This window comes from Stenella coeruleoalba, assembly GCF_951394435.1.
Source record: "Stenella coeruleoalba genome assembly, chromosome: 10".
Classification (NCBI taxonomy): domain Eukaryota; kingdom Metazoa; phylum Chordata; class Mammalia; order Artiodactyla; family Delphinidae; genus Stenella; species Stenella coeruleoalba.
In genome coordinates, this window is record NC_137156.1 from 103227924 (window position 1) to 103253804 (window position 25881).

The 25881-nt window shown below is 47.4% G+C and overlaps 1 protein-coding gene across 1 annotated transcript; it reads left to right on the top strand.

The window, feature by feature from the left end:
• Positions 1-7344: 7344 nt before the first annotated feature.
• Positions 7345-25277, top strand: RPN1 (ribophorin I). The gene is made up of 10 exons (XM_079933903.1): positions 7345-7700; positions 10549-10613; positions 12097-12403; positions 15832-16041; positions 17070-17262; positions 18332-18431; positions 19220-19358; positions 19599-19718; positions 22925-23170; positions 24281-25277. Exons 1-10 carry the CDS (start codon positions 7404-7406, stop codon positions 24461-24463), a joined length of 1860 nt encoding a protein of 619 aa, XP_079790029.1. The 5' UTR covers positions 7345-7403; the 3' UTR covers positions 24464-25277.
• The last annotated feature ends 604 nt before the right edge of the window (positions 25278-25881 follow it).

Genomic DNA, 25881 nt, shown 5'->3' on the forward strand with positions numbered 1-25881 from the left:
AACACCAAGGGAGGGGGAAATATGTAATTCTACCACCCAGAGATAACCACGATTAGCAATTTTAACATAAAAATGTCATGTCTTTTTTGCGCACATAAAGTTTCCCTCAAAGTTGTGTTTTACTTTACATGCTATTGCGATGCCTTCGTTTTTTTCAACTTATTTTGATATAAACTTACAAAAAAGTTGCAAGGATAGTAAAAAGAACCCCTGTGAATCCCTGTGTACCCTTCACCCAGATATACTGCTTCCTTTTAATGGCCAGGTGAGCCCTTCATCCACGTGACTCTACTGTCCCCAAAACATCCCCTGAGATGAATACTTATCCACACCTCACACATGAATACATTAGGCCTTAGTCAGGGGCTTCGGATATTTCACTTCACAATCCTTAAAGGTCTTTGATTCCTATCTTTGTGCACCTATTCCTTAGGGTTTCGAGGCCATCTCTAAATAAGATTATCCACAAAATCCCCCAAACCCACTGGCAGGGCAGAAGGGAATCCACGATCATCACAGTACCTTACACCTGTGTCCCATCACCAGGCCACGTCATGGCCCATGATGCACAGTGACTAACTACATCTTTTAATCTTCTAATGACCTTGTAAACAGCTTAATAGTGCATTTTTTATGATTCAGAATTACTTCGTCAAGTGCAACTATATAAAACACACTCTACTCTCTATAATCCTATTAGATATTACTTCATGTTAAAATACGTACGCACCCGTGTTCATAGCAGCATTATTCACGACAGCCAAAAGGTGGACACAACCCAGGTGTCCACTGACAGATGAAGAAACAAAATGTGGTGTCAGGGTGGAAAAATTTTCTTTCCACCCTTCTAGGTTCTTTGGCTGGTCTAATGGTTAAGCTGACATCAGACAGATTAACAGGAGAAAAACAGATCTGATTTCATACGTATGGGAGTCCCATAAAAATGAGACCCAAAGGCAGTCAGGCAATTGAGACTTACCTGCATCCCTGAACTAGGAAAGGGATAGAAGCTGGGGCTGCAGAGGGGAGGAGGGCCATTCACAGCAGCTGAGAAGAGCGGACGCCTGCCCTGCCATGCAGGTTAAGTCTTTAACATAAATAAGTCATCTCTGCTAATTGCTTTCTTTAGGGGCTGGCCCCCTATTGCAATTCTTTTAGGCTGATAAAGAAGAGGTAAAAATTTTTCCTGAAACTGCTGGGTCTTGACAGCCTTTAGCTCAAAATAATTCACATGAACAAGGTGGCACATTTGGGGTGGCATATTCTGCTCCCCTTCAGTGCTATACACACACAAGAGAATATTAATCTGCCTTTAAAGGGAAGGAAATCCTGACACACGCTACAGTGGGTGAACCTTGAGGACATTATGCTCAGTGAAATAAGCCACTCACAAAATATACTCTATGACTCCTCTTATATGAGGTCCCTGGAGCAGTCAACTTCACAGAGACAGAAAGTAGAATGGTGGCTGCCAGGGACCCAGGGGAGGGGGAAATGGAGAGGTATTGTTTAATGGGTACAGAGTTCCATCTTTTTGTAAAATGAAGACTTCCGGAGATTGCTTACACAACAGTGTGAACGTACTTAACGCCACTGAAATATTAACGCCACTTAAAAATATTAAGATGCTGAGTTCTACATTACCATTATTAAACTAAAAGAAAAATTTTACACATACGTGGTACGTGTTTCATATTAAATGAGCAATGAAATATGAGCAATGAGCCGCAGAAAGGGAGGCTGATGCCTCTGAAAGGCCCTGGAAGACGCTCCGAAGAGGTGCCTGTGAGCTGAACAGTGCAGGTGGCTGTGAGCAAGGAGGCATCTCCGCAAACGGCCTGCAGACCATATCCGCATTCTCCCACTGGAGACGGGAAGCCGGGGGCCCTGAAGCCGGCAGACCTGCTGGCCCCCACTTCTCCTTGCAGGCTTCCTGTGTTAACTGTCACCCTGTGGCCACCTGCTCCTTACCCTCCAGAGAAATTCTGCCTCTGAGTGCGGTATTAGTTCCTTAACCCTGAGGTTGAAATACTGCAGAACTAGAGACCACTACTGAACGCCTGCTGTGTGCCCTGCACAAGGTGCTTTACATACATTGTCTCTAATCATTTCCACGGCGACCCTATGAAAGAGGTTTTGTGATTCTCGTCTTACTCATGAGAAGATTGAAGTCTGCGAAGGTTAGGTAACTTACTCAACGATACACAATAAGGAGCTAAATTCTTTGCATTATATGGCCTCTAAGATGATAAAAATAAAAGTAAGATCCATAGGGCAACTAGCATATTTTTAAAGCCCCTATAAGGTCCCAGAGGCAAAAATGTATCAAGCAACTCAGGGTTGCCCCCAAATAGTAAATGCTCTTTCCTGAGCACTTAGCACAGCTTAGGAACTTGGCTAACTCTATCTAGTTCCATCACCAGAGCTACGGCATTATGTGTATACCACAGGCCCGAGTGGTACGTGCAAGGGTGTCCACTTGTGGTCAGTTGCTTCAGGAAGGAGGACGTTGCTCTCATGTTCAAATATGTGATTCCCAAAACCAATACCACTTCTGAAATTGCTACTACTTTATTTTTTAAACATTAAGAAGACATTTCAGGATGATTTTAAGGCAGAACTTGCTTCAGTTCCTAAGTCAATGCTGCCATTGTGTTCCATGGTACTAACCCTAAAAACACAGAAGATATACCAGCAACTGAACCTACTGAAAATATGTGTGCTTGTAGCAAAAAGGCATTTATTCATTCATTCATTCAACAAACCGGTCTTGAGCGCCTTCTGTTTGCCCGGCTCCTCCTCCCCCCCGCAAAAACAAAAGCAAAAAGAAAAAAATCTCGCTTTCAAGACTCAGGTCGTCTCATTGGTTCGAAACCTTTGCAGCAAGTATTGATACTACAGTACTGACCTCTAAAATTTTATCCTCACAAATTCAATCTCATGAATCTATTAACCACCGTGGCTCCAGCTGAAAAAACCTACTTTTTTTAAACGTTGCCTTCTCGCTTTATGATGTGATAACCTCATAAAAAGACCTGGTGTATTTAGATCACACACTCAAATATCCCCAAACTTATTTCCCCCGCCCCTGTCCCCGTCCTCCCATCTCTGCTGCCTTCCTCACCGCCCGTTTCGGCCCTTCGGCTGGGACTCTGCCTGTGCGAGCTCGTGGGCATCTCTATCCTCGTGAATCTTTTTAAAAAACACCCAAAACCCGCCAACAATGCACATCCTCACACGTTTTTCCGCGCTTTGCTTTTTTCACTTAGTGTCTGCTGGGGTTGGGTCCACATTACTGTAGGAACCGTCTTGCGGTTTCTAGCGACAGCAGGTCACTCCTCTGAGAGGACAGACTAACTCATGTCACCTGGTTATTCCTGGTTTCGTGGTCAAGACATGAAGGTCAGCCTTCGTGTCCACGCGAGGCAGCTGAGGGCACTGGCGCCCCTCCCTAAACGGCCGAGAGGGAACCCCTAACGTGGCCGCGGGGCACTGACGGCCCAAAGCCGAGCCCGGGAAGGGCCGGGAGCCCCAAAGGCCGCCCCACCGCGGCAGAACACGAGCGTCCTGCGCCAGCGGCCGGACCACGGGCCACGCCGCACACTCGCCTCCACTTCCGGCCACGCAGAGTGGGGGCCGCCATCTCTCACTTTCGGCCACCTACCCGACGACAAAGACACCGGGAAACTCCGCGGGAGCCGTCTTTCGCGAGGAGCCTACTACAATCCCCGCGTGTCCCAGAAACAGGCCAGCCTCTCAGCGTGCCGTACCGCCACACAGGAAGCCGCCATGTTGTACATCTTGTACGGCAAAGCCCTCCATTTCCGGGACCGGCCGCTGACTTGACCCGTGAGGCGCGAGCCAACAAAGGTGGCGTGAGCGCCCTCTGGCGGCGGCGCCGGAGTAGCGCCGCCAGCTTTGACCTGCGGGGAATTCTGCTTCCGGGTCTCCTGGGGGTGGGGCATTGACGTGAGCTCAGAGCTGGGTCGCGGGTGGGGTGGCACCCGAGCGTGCGCAACGGCGATGGCGCGGGGCTGCGGGCTGGGATCGCGTGGGTTGAGGGTCTGCGTGGTCTGTTACCTCGCCCCCTCCTGGGAGGCCCGTGCTGTTATTACCATTTACGGATGAGAACACGCGCCCTCCTTGCCCACTCTGCTAAACCCCGGTGAAGATGACCTGGAGATCCGTCCCCCCTTTATTTTTGTAAAGTGGGTAACATTACTTAATCGGGGGGTTATTGCGAGGATTGAGTTTTCGGATGACAGTACCTGGTTCTTAACGTCCGTTTCTTCTCCATCGGTCGTAGTGATAACAACCCCGTGCGGATGGCCCCTGGGCTGCCCTGGGTCTGCACAGGTCTCCTGGAGGATCCTCCTGGGCAGGGAGCGTTGAAGTGGTAAAGGACAGTGGGGGCAGCGTGGTGCATGGGGTGGGGACATTAATGACGGGAGCTGAGGAAGCTTCTGCAGAGGGCCTCCCGCGGAGCAGACGAGGCATGAACATACCTGCTTATTTGAACGAGGCCAGCGACACGTTAGAGTGTGTCCAGGGGGTCCGTGAAGCAGACGGCAGTGGTTATGGAGACGGCCCAGGGAAGCAGCATCCCCAGGCCCACCCAGAAGTTGTCCCTTATCTGTGGCTGGTGATGGGTCCCCACGGGCTGGTGTTCTGGTAGACCTGGCTATCAGCTCTCTCAGCCCTCAGGGACCTGACTGGTTGGGCAGTGCCCCGGAGGCAGCCCTGGCTCTGTCCTGGCAGCCTGGCCTCCCTTGTAGGGCTCCTGCTTGTCCTCCTTCATAGACGTCTTTGGGATTCACACTTCCAAGATGCGTAGCACTTATATTCTATGTCATAAGTGCAAATACAGTGATTTGAGGACTTTTTAGATAACTACCTGCTCTACCTGCTTCAATCCACCAATCAGACCACCTCCCATTCCATCAGGGTAGCTTCCTGTTTGGATGCATTCCAGAGCTTCAGGAGACCTCTCTTCAAAGTGCAAAAATAACCTTTGTATCTGGTATCAGTTCCCACATAGGTGATGAGTTAGCACCTTAATGGCAGCACGTGTAGTTAAGGGCAAGTCTGAGAGTTTTCATCCTGATCGTCATCACACTCCTGGGCGAGAGCCCAGGACCCAGGGAAGATGCCGTTTCTGTCCTTGGGAAATAGACAAGATTTGTGAAGCCAGGTGCGCAAATGCACAGGTATTATTGCCTTGTCGTGGAAGAAATGAAGGAAGGAAACCTCATCGTATTTTTCTGTTGAACACTGAAATTGTCAAATATCGTCCTTAATGAGTGACATTCATGCTGGACAACACAAACCAAAGCGAACAGGAACATCAGGCCTTTGCACTTGTATCTACATAATGTGTATAATTAATGATTTATGTAGTCTTTTTTTTTTTTTTTTTTGGCTGTGCCCCTCGGCTTGTGGGATCCTAGTTTCCTAACCAGGGATCAAACCTGGGCCCCGCAGTGAAAGCACTGAGTCCTAACCACTGGACCGCCAGGGAATTCCCTATGCAGTTGTCTTTTAAATCAGAATTTAAAAGAAAGAAAGAAAGAAAGAAAAAAAAGCCTACAAACAAAAAGTACTTTATATTGTCTTTTATATTTACCGACGTAGTTACCTTGATTGGTACTCTCCCCCCCCCACCCCCGCCGTTTGGAATTGAGTTACTGTCTAGTGTCATTTCATTTTAGCCTGAAAGATTCCCTTTATTATTTCTTGGAATGCAGGTCTGCTAGCAACAAATTCTCTCAAGTTTTGTTTATCTGGGAATCTTCATTTCTCTTTCATTTTTATTTTATTATTATAGTGTATTACTTTAATTGACTTTTGGATGTTAAACCAAGCTCCTATTCTTGGGAAAGCCCACTTGATCATGGTATATAATTCTTTTTATATGTTGCTGGATTTGGTTTGCTAATATGTTGTTGAGAATATTTGCACATATATTCGTAAAAGACATTGGTCTGGGGGCTTCCCTGGTGGCACAGTGGTTAAGAATCCGCCTACCAATGCAGGGGACACGGGTTCGAGCCCTGGTCTGGGAAGATCCCTGCATGCCGCAAAGCAACTAAGCCCGTGTGCCAGAACTACAGAGCCTGCGCTCTAGAGCCCGTGAGCCACAACTACTGAGCCCGCGTGCCACAACTACTGAAGCCCGCGTGCCTACAGCCCATGCTCAGCAACAAAAGAAGCCACTGCAATGAGAAGCCCGCGCACCACAACAAACAGTAGCCCCCGCTCGCCGCAACTAGAGAAAGCCCGCGTGCAGCAACGAAGACCCAACGCAGCCAAAAATAAATAAAATCAATTTATCGAAAAAAACAAAAAAACCCACATTGGTCTGTAGTTTATTTTCACTGGTGATGTCTTTGGTTTTGAAATCAGGGTAATGATGGCCTCGTGGAATGAGTTCCTTCCTCCTTTTTTTTTTTTTTGCGGTACGCAGGCCTCTCACTGTTGTGGCCTCTCCCGCTGCGGAGCACAGGCTCCAGACACACAGGCTCAGCGGCCATGGCTCACGGCACAAGCCGCTCCGTGGTATGTGGGATCTTCCCGGACCGGGGCACGAACCCGTGTCCCCTGCATCGGCAGGCGGACTCTCAACCACTGCGCCACCAGGGAAGCCCCCTCCTCTACTTTTGAGAAGAGCCTGTGCTTCCAGAGTGGGAGGCGTTGAAGAAGCAGACACGGAGAAGCTGGGGATCAGAGCGGGACCCTGGCTAGCTCTGCAGGCCGCCCAGCGCACATGAATCAGTTCTGCAGTTTTCAGGTGTAGTTGCTGCCTTCAGATTCCAGCTTCTGGGAGAGCGAGTAGTCTGGCCTAGATTGGGTCTCGTTCCCCCAGACGGAACTAATGCAAGTTCCTCAAAAGGATTGTGGAGTTCTGTGGCCCAGACTGCTCACCGTCTACAAGACATCTTCCCTCTCATTCTTCCACATCAAAAGTATGTTCCCTGTTAAAAGGATGTCTTACTGCCTCTCTTTCGGATGGGTATGCAACTTAAAGCTCAATAAATGTTTCTTGAGGGAGTGAAAGGATGAATTAATAAAGAGAATGAAAATGGCTTCATGTTTAACGGAGAATTTGGGGGCAGTACTTTTTAAGCTAAAAAGTAACATACCGTTCACTCATCATCAGCACTTCTTGTGGACAGACGCAGTCTGTGCTCCTCCTTTATCTTTGTCAGTGTTACCTCTGTGGGAGAGCGGTAGGGAGACCAGGGCGCCTTCCAGGGACCTGAGACCGGCCAGTGCACGCAAGCAGGCGCCCGGCGGGCCGCCCGTTACCATGGAGACGGGGTCCTCGCCCCTGGACGCCGCCATCTTGGGGCGCCAGCGGGCCCAATGGGCGGCTGCGCCGTGGCGGACACGGGGTACGCGCGCGGATGGGCCACCCGCGGCCTAGCTCAGTCACGGCCATGGAGGCGCCCGCAGCTCGCCTGCTGCCGCTGCTGCTGCTGATCTGGGCCTGGGCTCCGGCGCCGGGCCGCGCCTCCACGGAGGCGCCGCCGCTGATCAACGAGGACGTGAAGCGCACTGTGGACCTGAGCAGCCACTTGGCCAAGGTGACGGCCGAGGTGGTCCTGGCGCACGCGGGCGGTAGCTCCTCGCCCCGCGTCGCCTCCTTCCTACTGGCTCTGGAGCCCGAGCTGGAGGCGCGGCTGGCGTACCTCGGCGTGCAGGTGAGCTGGGCCCGGGGACACGGGCCGGCCGGGAGGACCGGCGCCCGTCCCCGCCCCGGACACGTCAGCCCCGGCCGGCGGCGCAGGCGGCTGGGCCCGTGGCCTGCGGGGGTGCCGCGCGGTGGTGCGGCCGGAGCGCGGATTCGCCAGGGAGCTGGGCTCCGTCCAGTGCGATCGCAAATGGAGCAGCTCCCCTGCTTCCAAGTTTGGAATCGTTTGAAACCGTTGTTAATATAACGCACTTCTTACGGTTGCGAACGGCGGCTTCAAAAAATTTCCTTTTCCTTAAAGTTAGTTTAAAAACTCGTGCAAGTAATACAGTACAGAAAGGGAAAGTCCAGTTCTCTCCCTCGCCCCGACCGGTTCTCATTCTTACAGTAACGCAGTAAATGCCTCCCAACTTTGCTTCTGTTCTTCCATGCATTTCAGTGGTCATTTTTATGCCTCTCAAGGAAGCAGTGTTGGCTTTGGGAATAGAGGGAATATACGTATACAGAGGTTTGCCTTCTATTACTGTTTTCCTTAAACAGCATCCATTAAGTGATTACCCAGTTATTGGTTTGGAGAATAGTCATTCCAGTGTCGTATTTCTTCTTAGCGTACCTGACTGCTGAATTTGGAGCTATAAAGTTACCTTTATGGAGATCATGCTTCCGAAATGACTCCTGTTCCCTTATCATGCTTTGTCCATGATGAAACACGCAGTTTTACTTAAAGGTTTGTGGAAGGATGGATTAAAACTTCATTTGAATGTTCTGAATGTTAAATCCCATTCTTTTATAAAAGCAAGTTGTCATTTAGTGAGGTTGCCACAGTATAACAAGACGACAGCAGAAGCTATCTGGCCATCATGCCGGAGAGCGCTTAACTGGTGTCCTAACTGAGAATTTACCTTGTGTCGGGTATTGTGGTAGGTATTTTAAGTACATTCTCATTTAACTCTCATAAGAGCCCTTCAAGGTGTACTGTTACTGCTGGTGAGGACTGCAGTCTGGGAGGTTAAGTTGTTTAACCTACATGATGTCTTAGAATAAAGAGTCAGGTTAGTTTCTTTCACGCTTTGTGTGTGTGTGTGTGTTCTTCAGTGTACGACATTGCCTCTTGTGGCCTAGATGGTGTGAGGTAGGGTTCTGTTGGGGTATAAAACCTGTAGTCCCATCACCAGGTTTATTCAGAACCATTTTTTGATTTGTGGTCCAAGAGCGAGATGAGTCAAACGGGTATATGTGCTCCCTTGTACCCCTATCCCAATGGGAAACGTAACTGGATGATAAACTTAACCAAGAGATGTGTATTTTCCAACAACTGACTGGGAGGCTTTGGTGAGGTTGCTAGAAACTGTTTCAGTGAATTATCTTCAACACTACATGTAGAAGTTTAGGAACTGGTAGAGGAGGCGGGGATGATTATCGACTAGGAGCCAGTGGTTCCTTGTCTTTTTACTACCAAAGACTTATCTTACTATTTTTGCTTTCATTTGGATCCTATATTTGAAATATTTTGTTTCTCTAACCTTTTATTAGATTACACATTGAATCTAGTGAATATTTAGAAGTGATAATAAATATTTCTTAAGACAAATCAACATATAACTGAACAATGAGAGTTCCTGATAAGCACAAGTATACTAGAATGTTCCCACTGTGATAGGATTCTAGTAAAAGTAGTGAAATTTGTTGTTTTTATTAGGCTGTACACCTTTGTTGAGGATGATTGTATGATAACTTTTAGGCTTTTTGAAATATGACAAATAGCTTTCTCATTATAGCTTTGTATACCCGATTGGGAATCACTGGTCCAGTCTTAAAAGGTGGTCTTAAATTTTTTTTCTTTTGGTGGAGGTTGGGTTGGCAAAGAGATCAGTGCTGTGTGTGTAAGTTTTTCCCTTAGAATCTGTTCCACAGTCTCATTCAAGATGCCTGCTCTTTCTCAGAAAGACCCTGCAGCCTGCCGGAGTTGGCATCCTTTTCCTGGTTGCACAGCTGGTTGCAATGAAGGATAAGAATAAAAGAGTGTGCCACACAGTAGCCATTGCTTTTGCCGCTGTTAACTTCTTTTGCGCAACTAAAATCAGTTTTGGTTATGCATGAGACTTTTCTTCTACAACAGTAAATAGGGACTTCCCTGGTAGTGCAGTGGTTAAGAATCCACCTGCCAGTGCAGGGGACACGGGTTCAAGCCCTGGTCCAGGAATATCCCACATGTTGCGGAGCAACTAAGCTCATGTGCCACAACTACTGAGCCTGCGCTCTACAGTCCTTGAGCCACAACTACTGAGCCCATGCGCCGCAACTACTGAAGCCCGCACCGCACACTCTGGGGCCTGTGTGCCGCAGCAAGAGAAGCCACTGCAATGAGAAGCCCGCACGCTGCAACGAAGAGTAGCCCCTGCTCGCCACAACTAGAGAAAGCCCTTGCGCAGCAATGAAGAGCCAACGCAGCCAAAATAAAAAATGAAAAAATAAAAGTAATAAACAATACTGGGACTTTTTCTATGCATAGCCATATTGGAATGTAAATGAAGAAGAAAACGTCCAGAAAGAAACCTTTCTGGCCTTTCTATTTGGAAGTGTAAACTGTGTTTGGAAGCGTAATTTTAATTTGTATGTGTGTATTTGATCATTCAGGAAAATATGATTTTCTAGAGCATATCATACAGCTTATTCAGTGCAAAAGTAGGTCTTTTGACACTGTTCTTGTATTTCACTTGAAAAATTGTTACTGAAACCAACAAAGTTCTGGTGGTTTGAATGTTTTAATGTGGACTTCTGCGGCAGTTAGTTAATTGTTGACTCAAAATTCAGAGACTAAAAGACAAAAAAGAATAACTTCCTTTGTCCTTTTACAGGTGAAGGGAGAGGATGAGGAAGAGAACAATCTGGAAGTACGAGAAACCAAAATTAAGGGTAAAAGGTAAGGTAACGGTCAGCATATCTGTGTCTGTCTTGCCTTGTCTGGTTGTAGGTTATCACATCAGGGCTGGAATCATAACTAGGAGAGTCGCTTAGAATGGGCCCAGCATGTTAGAGGCTGTCTCAGTTAGTAGAGTGGGTGGTAGCAGGCGACAGGCTCCCTGCATTCTGGACCCGTTTATGATGTCTTTTCTGACTCCTCGTGCTGAAACTGGACTCCCCTGAGAGTGGCAGTGTGTTTCACAACAGGAAAGTAATTACTTCCATGCCACATCAGGTCTCTAATCTATGGGGGTAGGGATCCCCAGCCAACAGATGGGAAACCGGTGGGTGGGACCTGCGGGCTGTTTGCCTCAGCAGACACCTTCCCATCGCTGCTTGGCTACCGTCCTGTTTCCAAGGGGTAGACAGCCTTACCACACCTCCTCGCCAGCCTTCACGGCGCTGAAAGTGATGCCTTTTATTTTATTTTATTATTTTTTTTTTATTTTTAAAAAATTTTGGCTGCGTTGGGTCTTTGTTGCTGTGTGCGGGCTTTCTCTAGTTGCGGTAAGCGGGGGCTGCTCTTCGTCGTGGTGCGCGGGCTTCTCATTGCGGTGGCTTCCCTTGTTGCGGAGCGCAGGCTCTAGGGTGCACGGGCTTCAGTAGTTGTGGCACGCGGGCTCTAGAGCGCAGGCTGAGTAGTTGTGGCACACAGGCTTAGTTACTCCGCGGCATGTGGGATCTTCCCGGACCAGGGCTCGAACCCGTGTCTCTTGTGTTGGCAGGCGGACTCTCAACCACTGTGCCACCAGGGAAACCCAACAGTGATGCTTTTTCACAGGAGGTAGACTGAGCTCTTTGAACATGAAGCCTGGGTTTGAACTTGCCGCCTTCTCTGCTCTAACCTCAGTACCTAGCAGGGGGCCTGGCACTTGTTTTTTATTTTAAAACACTTTACTAAGGATGGTTTTCAAACACACGTTAAAAAGCAGGAAGGGACTTCCCTGGTGGCGCAGCAGTTAAGAATCCGCCTGCCAATGCAGGGGACACCAGGGTTCAAGCCCTGGTCCGGGAAGATACCACATGCTGTGGAGCAACTAAGCCCGTGCGCCACAACTACTGAGCCCGCAAGCCACAACTACTGAGCCCGTGCACCACAACTACTGAAGCCCGCGCGCCTAGAGCCCGTGCTCCGCAACAAGAGAAGCCACCGCAATGAGAAGCCTGCACACCGCAACGAAGAGTAGCCCCCGCTCGCTGCAACTAGAGAAAGCCCGCGTGCAGCAACAAAGACCCAACCCAGCCAAACATAAAATAAATAAAATAAATAAATAAACGCCAAATAAATAAATTTTTAAAAAGGCTTAAATTAATAGGTTGAAGGTGATCTCTTAGAAGTAACTGCTTTTATCTTGGTACAAAATTTTGCTGTGATTTTAAGCTGCTGTACTCTTTTCAGTTTCTTGGTCTCTCTTAATTGTTTCTCCTCATCCTTGCTGCAGCGGGAGATTCTTCACCGTCAAGCTCCCAGTCGCTCTTGATCCCGGGGCCAAGGTTTCAGTCATTGTGGAAGCCGTTTATACCCATGTGCTTCAGCCATATCCAACCCAGATCACCCAGTCGGAGAAACAGTTTGTGGTGTTTGAGGGGAACCATTATTTCTACTCTCCCTACCCGACCAAGACACAAACCATGCGTGTGAAACTCGCCTCCCGAAACGTGGAGAGCTACACCAAGTTGGGGAACCCCACGCGCTCCGAGGACCTCCTGGATTACGGACCTTTCCGCGATGTCCCTGCCTATAGTCAGGTGGGCCCTTGTGGAGTCCAGGCCACCCCTGTCTGCTTCAGGGACATATCTCCTGCGGGGGTGACTACGCGTTGAGGGGCTTGGGTGGGAATCCAAAGCACCATGTCAGATCATCCCCAGAGTTCTAACCTGCTGAGAAGTGACTCCATGGGGCTCACTGTCCTCATTCTGGGAGTTCAGATAGAGGCTGGGGCTTGAGGAGGGCTTTCTAAAGGAGGTGGGAGTTGGGGGAGCAGGAAACCAGGCATTCTGGGCAGAGGCGATGGAGGGACAAAGGCGCGGGGATGGGAAAACCTGAGCTGTGCTGGCCCTGGTGGCTGGGGTTAGCTGCTGGTGGTGTTGCTGAGCCTAGGGCGTGAGCCTTAAAGGCAGAGGGAGTGATGAAGGCGTAAAAAAGATGTTGTTATTATGGGACGTTTCAAACACACGGAAGTATGGAGTATCGTAAACGGACAGCCATCTGTCGCTGAGATTCAGTGGTTGTCAGGCTATTGCTACAATGCTTCAGCCGTCCTTTCTCTATCTTTTCTTTGCTCTGTACTCTCAGGATAGAGTTTTTGAAGTACAAGTTTTCAAATCAAAGCATATAAACATTTAAAAATCTCTTGCTGTACTGCCAAATGCTTTTTCAGAAAATTTAGCCAGTGTATTACGGCACCAGCACTATGGAACTGCCAGTTTCCCCATAGCCGTGCCGGTATTGGCATTAAATGCTGTTAACTACAATTATAATAAAATAGCAAAACAAAATAACCTTATCTTGTCTACTTCTTGGACTTTTGGGAAAGAAAGGTGTTTTTCTGGTTCTTTTGGCCTTTAACTTTTTCTTTTTCTTCCATTTTTAAGGAGATTAAATTGACATACAGCCCTGAGTAAGTTCAAGGTGTACAGCGTCGTGATTTGACTTATATCATGAAGTGATGATCGCAGGAGCTAGTGCACGTGCATCATCTCATACAGATACAAAATTAAAGAAATAGACACTGTTCAGGCCTCGGCTCCAGTTTTGGGTGCTTCATATATAAATTATGTGGAACGAGGGGCCGTGAAATTAAAATAAAAAAAAGTTAAGGAAATAGAAAAAAAATTTTTCCTGTGATAAGAACTCTTAGGATTTACTCTTTTAGCTTTCATATGGAATGTACAGCAGTGCTAATTATATTTATCACGTTGTATGTCACTTCCCTAGTGCTTATTTATGTTACAGCTGGAAGTTTGGACCTTTTGACCACCTTCCTCCAATTCTCCCTCCGTCCTGCCTCTGCCTCTCGGGGCCACAAATCTGATCTCTTTCTCTATGAGTTTGTTTGTTTGGTTTTTGGTTTTCGAAGTGTAATTGACCTACAACACTATGTTAGTTCCTGTTATACAATATATTGATTCAGTATTTCTGTACATTTCAAAACGATCGCCACCATAAGTGCAGTTAGGATATGTCACCATACAAAGATATTACGTAGTTATTGACTTCACCACACTGTACATTTCATACTTGTCTCATTTATTTTGCAACTGGAAGGTTGTACCTCTTAATGTGCCTCACCTATTTCTCTCCCTCCCTGACCCCCCCTCCCCTCTGGCAACCACCTGTTTGTTCTCTATATCTATAACTCTGTTTCTATTTTGTTCATTTGTTTTCTAGATTCCACATATAAGTGAAATCATACAGTATTTGCCTTTTTCTGATTTACTTCATTTAGCATAGTATCCTCTAGATCCATCCATGTTGTCACAAATGGCAAGATTCCATTCTTTTTTATGACTGAGTAGTGTTCCACTGTGTGTGTGTGTGTGTGTGTGTGTGTGTGTGTGTGTGTGTGTGTGTGTGTGTGTGTGTATCTCACATCTTCTTTATCCATTCATCTATTGATGGGCACTTAGGTTGCTTCTGTATCTTGGCTGTTGTAAATGATGCTGCTGTGAACTTTGAGGTGCATATAACTTTTCTAATGAGTGTTTTACATTTTGTTTGGATAAACACCCAGGAGTAGAATTGCTGGGTCATATGGTAGTCGTATTTTTAATTTTTTAAGGAATCTCCATACTGTTTCTGTTGTGGCTGCCCCAGTTTACATTCCCAGCAACAGTGCATGAGGTTTCCTTTTTCTCTACATCCTCTCTAACACTTGTTATTTATTATCTTTTGATGATAGCCGTTCTGACAGACGTGAAGTGATAGTACCTCATTGTGGTTTTGATTTGCCTTTGCCTGATGATGCGTGATGTTGAGCATCTTCTCATTTGTCTGTTGGCTCTCTGAATATCTTCCTTGGAAAAATGTTCAGATCCTCTGCCCATTTGTAAATTGGGTCCTTTGTTTTTTGATGTCAGGTTGTAGGAGTTCTTTGTACAGTTTGGATGTTAATCCCCTATTGGCTGTATCATTTGCAAATATCTTCTTCCATTCAGTAGGCAACCTTTTCGTTTTGTTGGTAGTTTCCTTAGCTGTACAAAAGCTTTTTAATTTGATGTTTTTCTGGTCTTTTTGTAATTTTACTTTTAAAAAATTTTGTTATTCAGTTTATTTAAATTAAAAAGAAACAAAACAGTTCACCCATTTCTCCCACCCATGCCTCTGGCAACCACCAATCTGTATCTGTGACCAGAAAGATTTCTTAATACTAACTGCTGGGCCTCTGGGTTTTTTATTTGTAAAATTGGGGATAAGTAGTAATTACTTCGTTGTGATGTTTTGAGGATTAAATGAAATTATGTGCTTATTCAGAGCTTATAAAGAGTGCCTGATACATACATACATGTCAACTCCATAAACGTTATCTTAAAAAGTCTCTTCTGTGAACTTTTCTAGATGACTTTTCTTCAGGTTAGAACAATCCAGTAATGCTACGTGTCTCCCTCAGTTATGAGTTATTTGTTAGCTCACTGGTGAGAGGTTATGTCTTCTCTGTTAGAGCTTATATTTATTTCCTAGTTACAGTTTTTCTTTATTTACAGCTTAAGATTTTATTTTATTTTAAAACTGTAAAAATTGCTTTAAAAAATCAATTTAAAAAGCTCATTTGCAGAAATTTGGAAAATAAAAACTACAAGGAGAAAGTAGAAATAATCTGTAATTCTGTTTCCTATCTGTGTTGAGATTCTCATGTATCTCAGTTCAGGTTCTGTTCTCTTTTTCTCACATAGTCGCTATAAAATAATAAGTATAGACAATTTTGTTTGTACAACAAATGATGTTTATGTTGGAACCTAAAACAGCTTTGTGTATTCTATCTTTCCAATTAATAATATATCGTGAATATTTCCATGTCATTACGCTAGAGACAGCACAATTTAACCATTCTGTTGCATACATTAGATGTGTCACAGTTTAACCGTCCTGGTACTGATTGTTTCCAATCAATTTGCTTTAAGCTAGTGTTGATTCCTCTGTCACCAAACTTTGAGCTGCTTGTTTCCTTCCTCTCCAGGACACTTTTAAAGTACATTCTGAGAACAACAGCCCTTTCCTGACCATCACCAGCATGACCCGAGTCATCGAGGTCTCCCACTGGGGTAACATTGCTGTGGAGGAAAACGTGGACCTGAAGCACACAGGGGCTGTGCTGAAGGGGCCTTTTTCGCGCTATGATTACCAGAGACAGCCAGACAGTGGAGTCTCCTCCATCCGTTCTTTTAAGGTATGGACTGTTGGACTTGGACATTGGGGAAAGTATGACTATCACATCTGTCCTTTCTTTTGCTTTTTGAAAGTAGCTAATTATGGACAGTTGTTGGGATTGACTGGTGTTCAGGTAGTTGAGTGACGGTGTTAGAACCAACAGAATGTTAAAAAAAAAAAATTGCCTCCAGGAGTTCCCTGTCGGCCCAGTGGTTAGAACTTGGCATTTTCACTGCTGTGGCCCAGGTTCAATCCCTGGTTGGGGAACTAGCATCAAGGCCAAAAAAAAAAAGCCCCCATTTATATAAGTAGGTCATGTTTTTTAAAGAAAATTTGAATAATGGAAAAAGGAAAAACAAACCCAGGCACTAGTTTTTCTGACACACTTTTATATATTTCCTTTTTCTTTTATAATGCTGTTTTTAAAAAACATTTGATCGTATTGCATATACAGTTTGCATATACAGTTTTGTATCTTTTTCTGTCTTATAAATGAAATCCTAGAAGCATTTTCACGTACTTAAGTATTACAGAAGCGCTCACTGTGCAAACAGAGGCATTACATTTTCCTCTCAATTATCAAAATTTGCTTACAGATTTGGAAATAAATAATTAAAAATAAGTAAAGATTTTAAAAAATTAGTTAAAAATATTAGGTGGAGAAACCCCTTTCATAAGTAAACCATAAACCACCTAGCGATTTCATGTGATTTCCTCCGTCTTTAGTTTGCTCGCCTGCAAAATAACTTAGATTATTTTTACCTTTGTATTAAGTCTTTAGCATCTGCAAAGGTATTTATGAGTCTGTTACTTACTGTTTAGAAGAGTTTGGCTATTTACTGACGTTGATTGAGAAGCAGATGAGGTATCTAGATATTCTGGAGCCTTTGGGGGGAAGTTAGACTTTGCTCAGGTTGTTCACAGTTTGGAGACTATGAAGCAGTGATGTGGTGAAGAGCTTGGTGCAGGAAGTCTCTTCTGGACTTAGGATCGCTTCCTCTGCGTCGGTTTCTGGAGTCTTCAGAAGGCATGCTCACTCTCTTGCAGACCATCCTTCCTGCTGCTGCACAGGATGTTTATTATCGGGATGAGATTGGCAATGTTTCCACCAGCCACCTTCTTATTTTGGATGACTCCGTAGAGATGGAAATCCGGCCTCGCTTTCCTCTTTTCGGCGGGTGGAAGACCCATTACATCGTCGGCTACAACCTCCCAAGCTATGAGTACCTCTATAATTTGGGTCAGTTTTCAATTGTTGGGGAGTTGAAAAGGGAAAGACTGTCTTTTTCTTTAATTTCCTGTGGGTTTGTTTTGTGTTGTGTCGTGTGTGTGTGTGTGTGTGTGTGTGTGATAATTGCCAGTCCTTTTAGATGGGGAGAGGGTATTCTCTTGTCATTCTTAGGAAGGCTGGGATATCAGCAACAACTTTTCATGGGTGAGTAAAAATTACTGTTGTAAAAGTGATACCTGCGTATGGTAATCAATTCACATAGGACAGTAAAAAGCTTCTTCTTATCCCCAGTTCTAGCATAAGAAGGAACTGCTTAAATTCTTTAAATTTGAAATATTTAAAAAATAAAAAATTCAGAGAATAATAAACATTTTTACACAAGCACCCAGAACTATTGATTATAAACATTTTGTCATATTTCCAAGTCTTTCTTTTTAAAACCTTTTTAATGCAAAATAAAATCTAGTAAATCATACAAATGTAAAGTTCAGTAAATTATAAGAGGAGCACCTTGTAACCATCACTCAGGTCAAGAAAGTGAAATTGGCCAGCCACTCAGAAGGCCCTCATGTACCTCCTCTTTTCCCCACAACAGCGATCACCATCCTGGCTTTTGGGAGACACTCTCTTGAATTTCTTCATCGTTCTATCACCCACTTGTATGTCTCTAGATACTCCAGTTCTGCGTTTTTCAAAAAAGTTGATTTGTCTTGTCAGCCTCTAGTAATCCACAGTTTCCTCCTCCATCTGTTTTCCTCATGGTTTAGCTGTTGAAGAAGTTGACCTTATTTGTAGTGTAGCCCATGGTCTGGATTTTGCTGATTGCGGGTCAGAGTGCAGGGCAGCACATTCCTCTGTCTTCCGTATTTCTAGCCCATTAACAGCTGTCTCTGGAGCCTGATCAGACTCAGGTCGATCCTTTCAGCAAGACTCAGCTGATGTGTTCTTTCATTGAAGGCACACAGTCGGTGGTGGCTGGTGTCTCCTTTTGTGACGTTCAGGGCCTAGATTCTAGTACTTTACTTAGGAGAAAGACACGCACAAAACCAGTCACAGCTATGTCTGCTTGACCCTCCAGGAGACCAGTATGCATTGAAGATGAGGCTTGTGGACCACGTGTTTGATGAACAAGTGATAGACTCTCTGACTGTGAAAATCATCCTGCCAGAAGGGGCCAAGTGAGTCTGACCTCCCTTCCTGTCTCCCTTCCTGGTGGTGCCCTCTTGGCACCTCAGTGGGACGTTGGGTTCTAGGGCGCAGAGGAGGGGCTTCTGGTGGAGTTTAAACTGAGACATTTGACTCAGTGAGGGCACAAGATGCACTTATGAGCTATCCCAACACAGCCCTTTCTGTGACAGGGGCAGGATTCATAGCAGGCCAGAGTGATGGCCTGAGTCCAATGAGGTGACTGGCAAAAGGAAAGAACTGCAAAGTTGAGGCAGCTGGGTGGCCTTGGGCTGTGCTCCTAGGAAGGGGAGGGATAGTGGAGAGGGCTTTGTCTTGTCCTGGGCGTGTCACACCAGGTTCAGAAGGTGGGGGGGAGGGTGGTCTCAGATGGTATATCAGGTTCCATGGTTATAAACAGAGGGAGCTGTCTTTGGCCAGTTTAAGCAGAAAGGAAGGAATCTGGAAGGGTAAGGGATCTCATCAAATGTTGGCCTAAGGTGAAGAACCAGGCTTGGGAAAGGACAGAGCCACAGCGTCTCTAGGGTCCACTTGGCAGAAACCAGCTGACACTCACAGGGCCCCCTGCCCTTGGCATGGGCGACAAAACATTCTCATGCTCAGGGCTTTCTGACAGTGGGTCCGCGGTCTCAGGGGGTTGGGTGTTCCCTGTGATGGGAGGGGAGGAGAGTGGAGTAGAACTCGTGACCCTGGAAGACCCCTTGGGCCTTGGATCCTCACTGTGAACCTAGTTGGTCAGTGCAGTTTGTGTGAGGCTCAGTTTCCTCCCATTGGCATCTAGAAACATCCAAGTGGACAGTCCCTATGAGATCAGCCGAGCCCCTGATGAGCTGCACTACACCTACCTGGACACGTTTGGCCGCCCCGTGATCGTGGCCCACAAGAAAAACCTGGTGGAGCAGCACATTCAGGACATGGTGGTATGCGCTCCACAGCCCTGCCCCCCAGGCCTCCTCCCTGGACAGTGGCTGCAGGGTCAGGGACTTGCCATCCTCTCCTCCTTGCCTGGAGTGGTTTGGGCACAGCCGCCTCTGGGGGCGGGGGTGGGGCACATGGCGGGGGCAGCCCGGACAGTTGTAGGCCTGGCGAGGCCCCTTCGCCCCCAGGTTTCCGAGTCTGGGTGGACCCGTGTGTCAGCGTGTGTTCCTGGCTCCCCCCAGGTGCACTACACCTTCAACAAGGTGCTCATGCTGCAGGAGCCCCTTCTGGTGGTGGCTGCCTTCTACGTCCTGTTCTTCACCGTCATCGTCTACGTCAGGCTGGACTTCTCCATCACAAAGGTACCCAACTCGGCCGTCTGCAGTGCGTGCTTGACTCGCTTTCCCAGCGCCCGGCCGCGCGACATACACCTCTGCCTGCTCGTGGCCTCAGCTGACCGTTACCCTAGAGACCCCTCCTTTCGTTGCTGTGGTCACGGGCATGCACTGTTGAAGGAGACAGGTTGCTGCTGGCGGCCAGTTCTGTGGGGAGAGGCGGTGGGCAGAGCGTGTGCCCAGAAAGGCTCGCGGGGAAGTGACTGGCAGAAGAGGTGGGGCGGGGCCTTTGCCTCAGGGAGCAGCTTGTGGGACAGCATGGCAGGCTTTTGCTGGGGCCTGTGGGTGGCAGTTGGTACGAATGAGCAAGGACGTTGGTCTGGCTGGTTCCGTAGACCAGCGAGGCTGCCCTGGGGTAGGGGTGCCACCAGGGCAGCTGCTCACCTTGTCACGCAGAAGGGCTGAGTCTAGGTTTTACTGTGACATATCCCCATTTCCTAAGCTATATTAATTTTAAAAATCCCGAGTTTTAAAATAATTCTGCATTTAGACATTTTACAAGAATAGTAAAACGAACTCTTGTGCACTCTTCACCTGGACGGAGTGGTTAACATTTGGCCTGTCGTATGTACTCTTCCTGAGCCGTTTAAGTTGCCCGCCTCCCTTGAATACTGAGGCGTGTGCACAGCCTGACCCCAAGGGCCCCGTTTCATAGAGCCAGAGCACGATGATCGAAGTCCGGAATGTGACGTTGCTCTAATAACAACCAGCACCCAGTCCAGGCTCAAATTTTGCTGATCGCCCCAAGCGTAACTTCTATAGCCATTCTTTTTCATACTTCAGAATTCAGTTGATGATGCATTGCATTTAGTTGTCATATTTCCTTAGTCTGCTTTAATCTGGGACATTCCTCGGCCTTGTGTGTACGTTAGGTTTCTTATGTTTCTCCTTGAAAATGCAGATTATGCATTTTTGGCAAGAACATTATGAAGTGGTGCTGTGTCTGCAGTGCATCACGTCGGGAGGTACCTGATGTCATTTGGTCCGGGGTTGGTGATACTGACTCTCCTTGGTTGAGTTGGTGCCTTTCTTGGTTTATTCACTGTAACGTTACTATTTTTCTTTGCAATTAATACATAATCTGTTTGGGGCTATATAAATATCATATATATTCACCCATTAGTTACAGTATTTATTACTAATTCTTATCTGAATCTGGTAGTTGTGGTGGCTGAAAAACTATGGTGCCTTTTACCTTACTAGGTGGTTTTCTACTATAAGGAAAAGCTTTTCTTGTTGGTTGGTTGGTTCATTATTCGTTTGGATTCATGTGTTATTTTACTGGATTACTGTCCACTGTGCCGTTCCTTTTGATGCTCAAGTGTCCCAGGTTTGACTGTCTTTCCGTCTAAATCGTATTTTTGTGCATTTCCTTATTGTAGCGTGCAGCAGTACGTTTCCGGCATATCTTGTACTTTCTCCGAGGAGCTCCGGTTCCTTTCAGTGCAGAATGGTACCTGGAGACCATGATCCGGGAGCTGGTTGTGATCACTGCTCTTGGAGCATCTCTGCTCCTCAGCCCTTTCAGCAGACAGAGCCGGGAGATAAATACATGTGGTATTTGAAATATGAGTTATTCCAGTCTAACCCCGCAGGGTTCTTTGCCTGGATCCCAACATCAGTGTGTTTGTTTATTTGCTGAAGTCTATAAACAAAACAAAACAGTTCCACAGTTGCTGCACTCATACCACTACAAACACCAAACCTGCCAGTAGAGCGCCAGGTTTCTTGGCAGTTCTTTTTGTCTTTATTTTTTAAAATAAATTTATTTATTTATTTATTTTTGGCTGCATTGGGTCTTCGTTGCTGCGTCCAGGCTTTCTCTAGTTGCGGCGAGCGGGGGCTACTCTTCGTTGCGGTGCGTGGGCTTCTCGTTGCGGTGGTTTCTCTTGTTGTGGAGCACGGGCTCGAGGCTCCTGGGCTTCAGTAGTTGTGGCACACGGGATTAGTCGTTGTGGCTCGCAGGCTCTAGAGTGTGGGCTCAGTAGTTGTGGTGCACGGGCTTAGTTGCTCCGTGGCATGCGGGATCTTCCGGTATCGGGGATCGAACCCATGTCCCCTGTATTGGCAGGCGGATTCTCAACTACTGTGCCACTAGGGAAGCCCTCTTTTTGTCTTTAGATTGAGACCATAGTGTCAGAGTCTGTGATCCCAAGGTAGTTGCTCTGTTCTTCTTTCCCTGGTTACTCATTTGAAAGGTATTAGGTTCATTGATGCTTGAATTTTATTCTGGTTTCTTCCTCCATCATTGGTAATATTTAATGTTGGTTGTGATACCGTAAAACACTAACAAAGTTGTAAATTGAGAACTTGAAAATGGTGTGGTTTCCTCCACCCTGTCCCACCCTGCCTTGTAGGGAACAATTTCATCAGTCCCCTAGGTAGCCTTTCTGATTTGTTTATTTTGCAAAAATAGGCAGATATTTAATTCTTATTTTCTTTTTTTGTACACAAAAGGTAGCAACAGCATATCTATTTTTCACTGCTTTTTTCACTTAACTAACGTATCCTGAAAATCACTCATATCAGTTCATAGAGAGCTTTCTTCCTTGTTATTTTTTTATAGCTGCAGAGGACTCTCTTGTATGGATAAGTCATAGTTTATTCAACTGATTTCCTGTGTATACATCTCTATTTTAAAGCTTTGATAATTTACTGAGGAAAAAAAAACTAATTGTGGGCCAAATCGACCTTCTGCAGGCCAGAGTCAGCCTTTGAGCATGCCCGGTTAGGGCTTCTGCAGTAGCCCACTGGTTAGGGATTCTGGGGAGTACATGGGGCTGCGTCTGAAGGGCCTTGGCTGGCTAAGGAGCTTGGGCTTCATCCTTTAGGTCCTGGAAACACGTCCTGGAAGTCTTCCCCGGCCTGAGATGGAATTTCTCCTCCCTCAGCACCTCATACCCCTCTCACGGTGCACCCTGGCATTAGTATCCCTTTTATACCAGTGTGTCTGTCCTGCTGGACTTGGATGTGAACGTCTGCTTCATCTTCCTGTCCCCTGTCCTGCCCATTGCTGAACCGTTCCAGGGTCAGTGTCGGCAAGAGTATGATTCTCTGACTTTCCAAGATGGTGGCTTTTCTCGTTTGTGTGCTAGTGGTGGGTGCTCCTTGGGAGGAGAAGGTCGCAGTGGGCTCAGGGCTGGATGTCATCACACACGGTGTCTCTCCCCCAGGATCCGGCTGCAGAAGCCAGGATGAAGGTGGCCTGCATCACAGAGCAGGTCTTGACCCTGGTCAACAAGAGACTAGGTCTCTACCGTCACTTTGATGAGACAGTCAATAGGTACAAACAGTCCCGGGACGTGTCCACCCTCAACAGTGGCAAGAAGAGCCTGGAAACGGAGCACAAGGCCTTGGCCTCTGAGGTGGCGCTGCTGCAGTCCAGGCTGAAGACGGAGGGCTCCGACCTGTGCGACAGAGTAAGTGCTTGCCATCGCCGTGTCACCCGGCTCCTTCCTGCCTCGCCCAGCGTGGCCTTGCTCGCCGCTGGCCTGTGGGGTGGGTGCGCCCAGTTATGGCCGCGTCGCGTGGTGCCGACCCTTGGGGTGGAACGAGATTTGGGCTCTTGGTTGTGAGCTGGCTTTGGAAGAAGTGCTGCTGGCCTCCACAGCACTGGTGTTGAGAGCAGCTGCTTCCTCTCCTGGAGGCCAGACTGGACAAGGCTCCAGATTGCTCGGGCTGCAGGGAGAAGCACCCAGACTTAGAATTGTGGGTTTGACTCCAGGCTCTGATTCAGACTTTCTGAACCTGAGCAGGTTACCTAACTTGTGTGCCTCAGTTTCCTCATCTCTAAAATGGGGGAGCTGTTAATCCTTACTGAGCTCACAGCGGTCATGTGAAATGAGTTAGTGCATGTGAAGCGCTGGGAACCCTGCCTAGGATGTGCTGCATGAGTTCTTGGTGCCTGTAAATGAGGCTGAAAGCCCCCGGGGTGCCCCTCTCCACACGCCCCCACCCACTCCTGCTCCGTCTCTGCACCCCTCTGTGAAACCACGTATCCGTGTGCTTAAGTATTTATCGTGCGTCAGCTCCTGAGGGTGCGATGCCTCATCTGTCGTCACTGCTGTTTTCCAGTGTAGCGTCGTGCCTGGCTTCATGGCTCACAAGTGTTTGTTGAGTGTTGAATCAATGTGGCTATAAAAGGCCTCAGCCTGACACCCAGTTGGTGATAACAGGAGTCGCCCGCCCGTGGCCGTTGGCCCTCTGCCCGACCAAATCCCTGGCCAAGTTTGGCCGTGGGAGGGAAGAGAACGAACGTTCACTGAGTGCCTGCATGTGTCCGGCACTGTGCCGGGGGGTGTCGGTGTTTCCACACTTGGTCCGTACAGTCTCTCCGCATCTGGGGCCGGGGGTGGTGAAGGGACTGGCTCACAGGGGCCAGAGCTTGTGGGAACAGGCCTTACAGGGGGTGAAGCTGGCCTCTCCCTCCACAGCAGCCCTTCTGCCCTGGGCGGCGGGGGTGGGGGGGGTGTCTGTGGGGCGGGGCCGCGGAGGACACTCGAGCCCTGCCCTGCTCTTGCCTCGGCCAGGTGAGCGAAATGCAGAAACTGGACGCGCAGGTCAAGGAGCTGGTACTGAAGTCGGCAGTGGAGGCCGAGCGGCTGGTGGCTGGCAAGCTCAAGAAAGACACGTACATCGAGAACGAGAAGCTCATCTCAGGAAAGCGACAGGAGCTGGTCACCAAGATCGACCACATCCTGGATGCCCTGTAGCCCTGCACTTCCAGAGGGCAGGGTGGGAGTGGTGAACATCAAGGCCAGCAAATGCTGGCTTCTGTATTTTGCAAAAGGCCTTCCAGGAAGAAAGAAGCCAGGCTCTGCCTCAGGCAATACAAGAAGTTTTTGTCCCTAAAATGTTCCTTTAAAAAAAAAAACAAAAAAACTTAAATGTTTTTAAAAACAAAATATTTTTGTGTTTTGAACAAAGAAATTTTTGAGTTGGTTTTGTTTGTTCTGAAGCCTAGGATATTCTTTCCACCTGTAAGCCCCTTGTTTTATGCCCTTCTAATTCCTGATGTTTGGGTATTTTACAGGTGTGTGTGTATGTTTTTTAAAGCATGTGTGACCAAATGAAAATAAAGCTGGAACGGTGAACATCTGTTCTGTTCTGTTGAACGCCTCTCATAACTTATTTCTTAACTTTGGGGATAGTACTTTTATCAAGTGCTTTTTATCCATTAAATAATGGATTCGCTCCTGAGAGCAAGTCTGCATGGCAAGTACTGGTTACATTTTACATGTTAGAACACTGACGCCACAAAGGTAAAGTGGCCTAGGTAAGGTCCCAGAACAGAGTGGTGGGGTGTCACAGTGCTTGTGTCATGGGCTCTTCTGGGCACTAAGGAAACAATGAGCAGGGCAGAGATGGCTCTTGTGGAGAACAGTCACGTGATCAACACAGACTCATAGTCACAAACTGATAGAACCCTGTAAGGAAGAGGGACAGGGTCCTCTGATGGTAAATACAGGAGAACACTGGATGGGGAAAGTTTCCCTGAGAAAGTGGCATAGCATGTGCCAAGGCCCTGGGGCTTGAGGACCTGAAGGGAGTCCAGAGAGTGGGGTACAAAGTGTATGACACAGGGCTGCAGAGCTGGAAGAGCCCAGACAAGACAGGGCTTTACAGGTCGGCCCAGGCTTTTGGCTTGACCCTAAAGTCAAGGGAAGACCGAGCCGTGTATGAGAGACACGCTTAGCTTTGATTTTGGCTGAGAACGAACTGAAGGCTATAAGTAGATATGGGAGAAGGCCTGCCAGCCTGCTGTAACCCAGGCAGAAGATGAAGGCGTGGGCCAGGGTGGTGATGTAGGGACACGGATGGACTGGAAAGACTTATGTGGGGGAATCGGCTGCTGAGTGATCAACTCCCTCCACTCCACTCTCCTCCCCGCCTAGGGTGGACGCCTTAGCCTCACCTAGTGAAGTCCTGCTCGTTCTTCAGGAAACAGCTTAGGTACTGCCCCCGGGAAGCCTTCCACGCCCTCTGGGACCCATCCTGTCGTGCTCTCTTGTGGTACCCTGTAGCCGTCCTCCACATCTTCCAGCGCTGTCGGAACGCGCGTGATCACTGGACCAGCCCTGATGAGGCAGAGGTCTCGCCTGATACGCTCACCCTCGTGTTATCAGCTAGA

Excerpts from the sequence above, each read along its gene's own strand:
- RPN1 (XM_079933903.1), top strand. The coding sequence starts at position 7,404 with ATGGGCCACCCGCGGCCTAGCTCAGTCACGGCCATGGAGGCGCCCGCA. Across the intron at positions 7,701-10,548 it reads TGGCGTACCTCGGCGTGCAG|GTGAAGGGAGAGGATGAGGA; the intron begins GTGAGCTGGGCC and ends GTCCTTTTACAG. Across the intron at positions 19,719-22,924 it reads TGGACTTCTCCATCACAAAG|GATCCGGCTGCAGAAGCCAG; the intron begins GTACCCAACTCG and ends TCTCTCCCCCAG.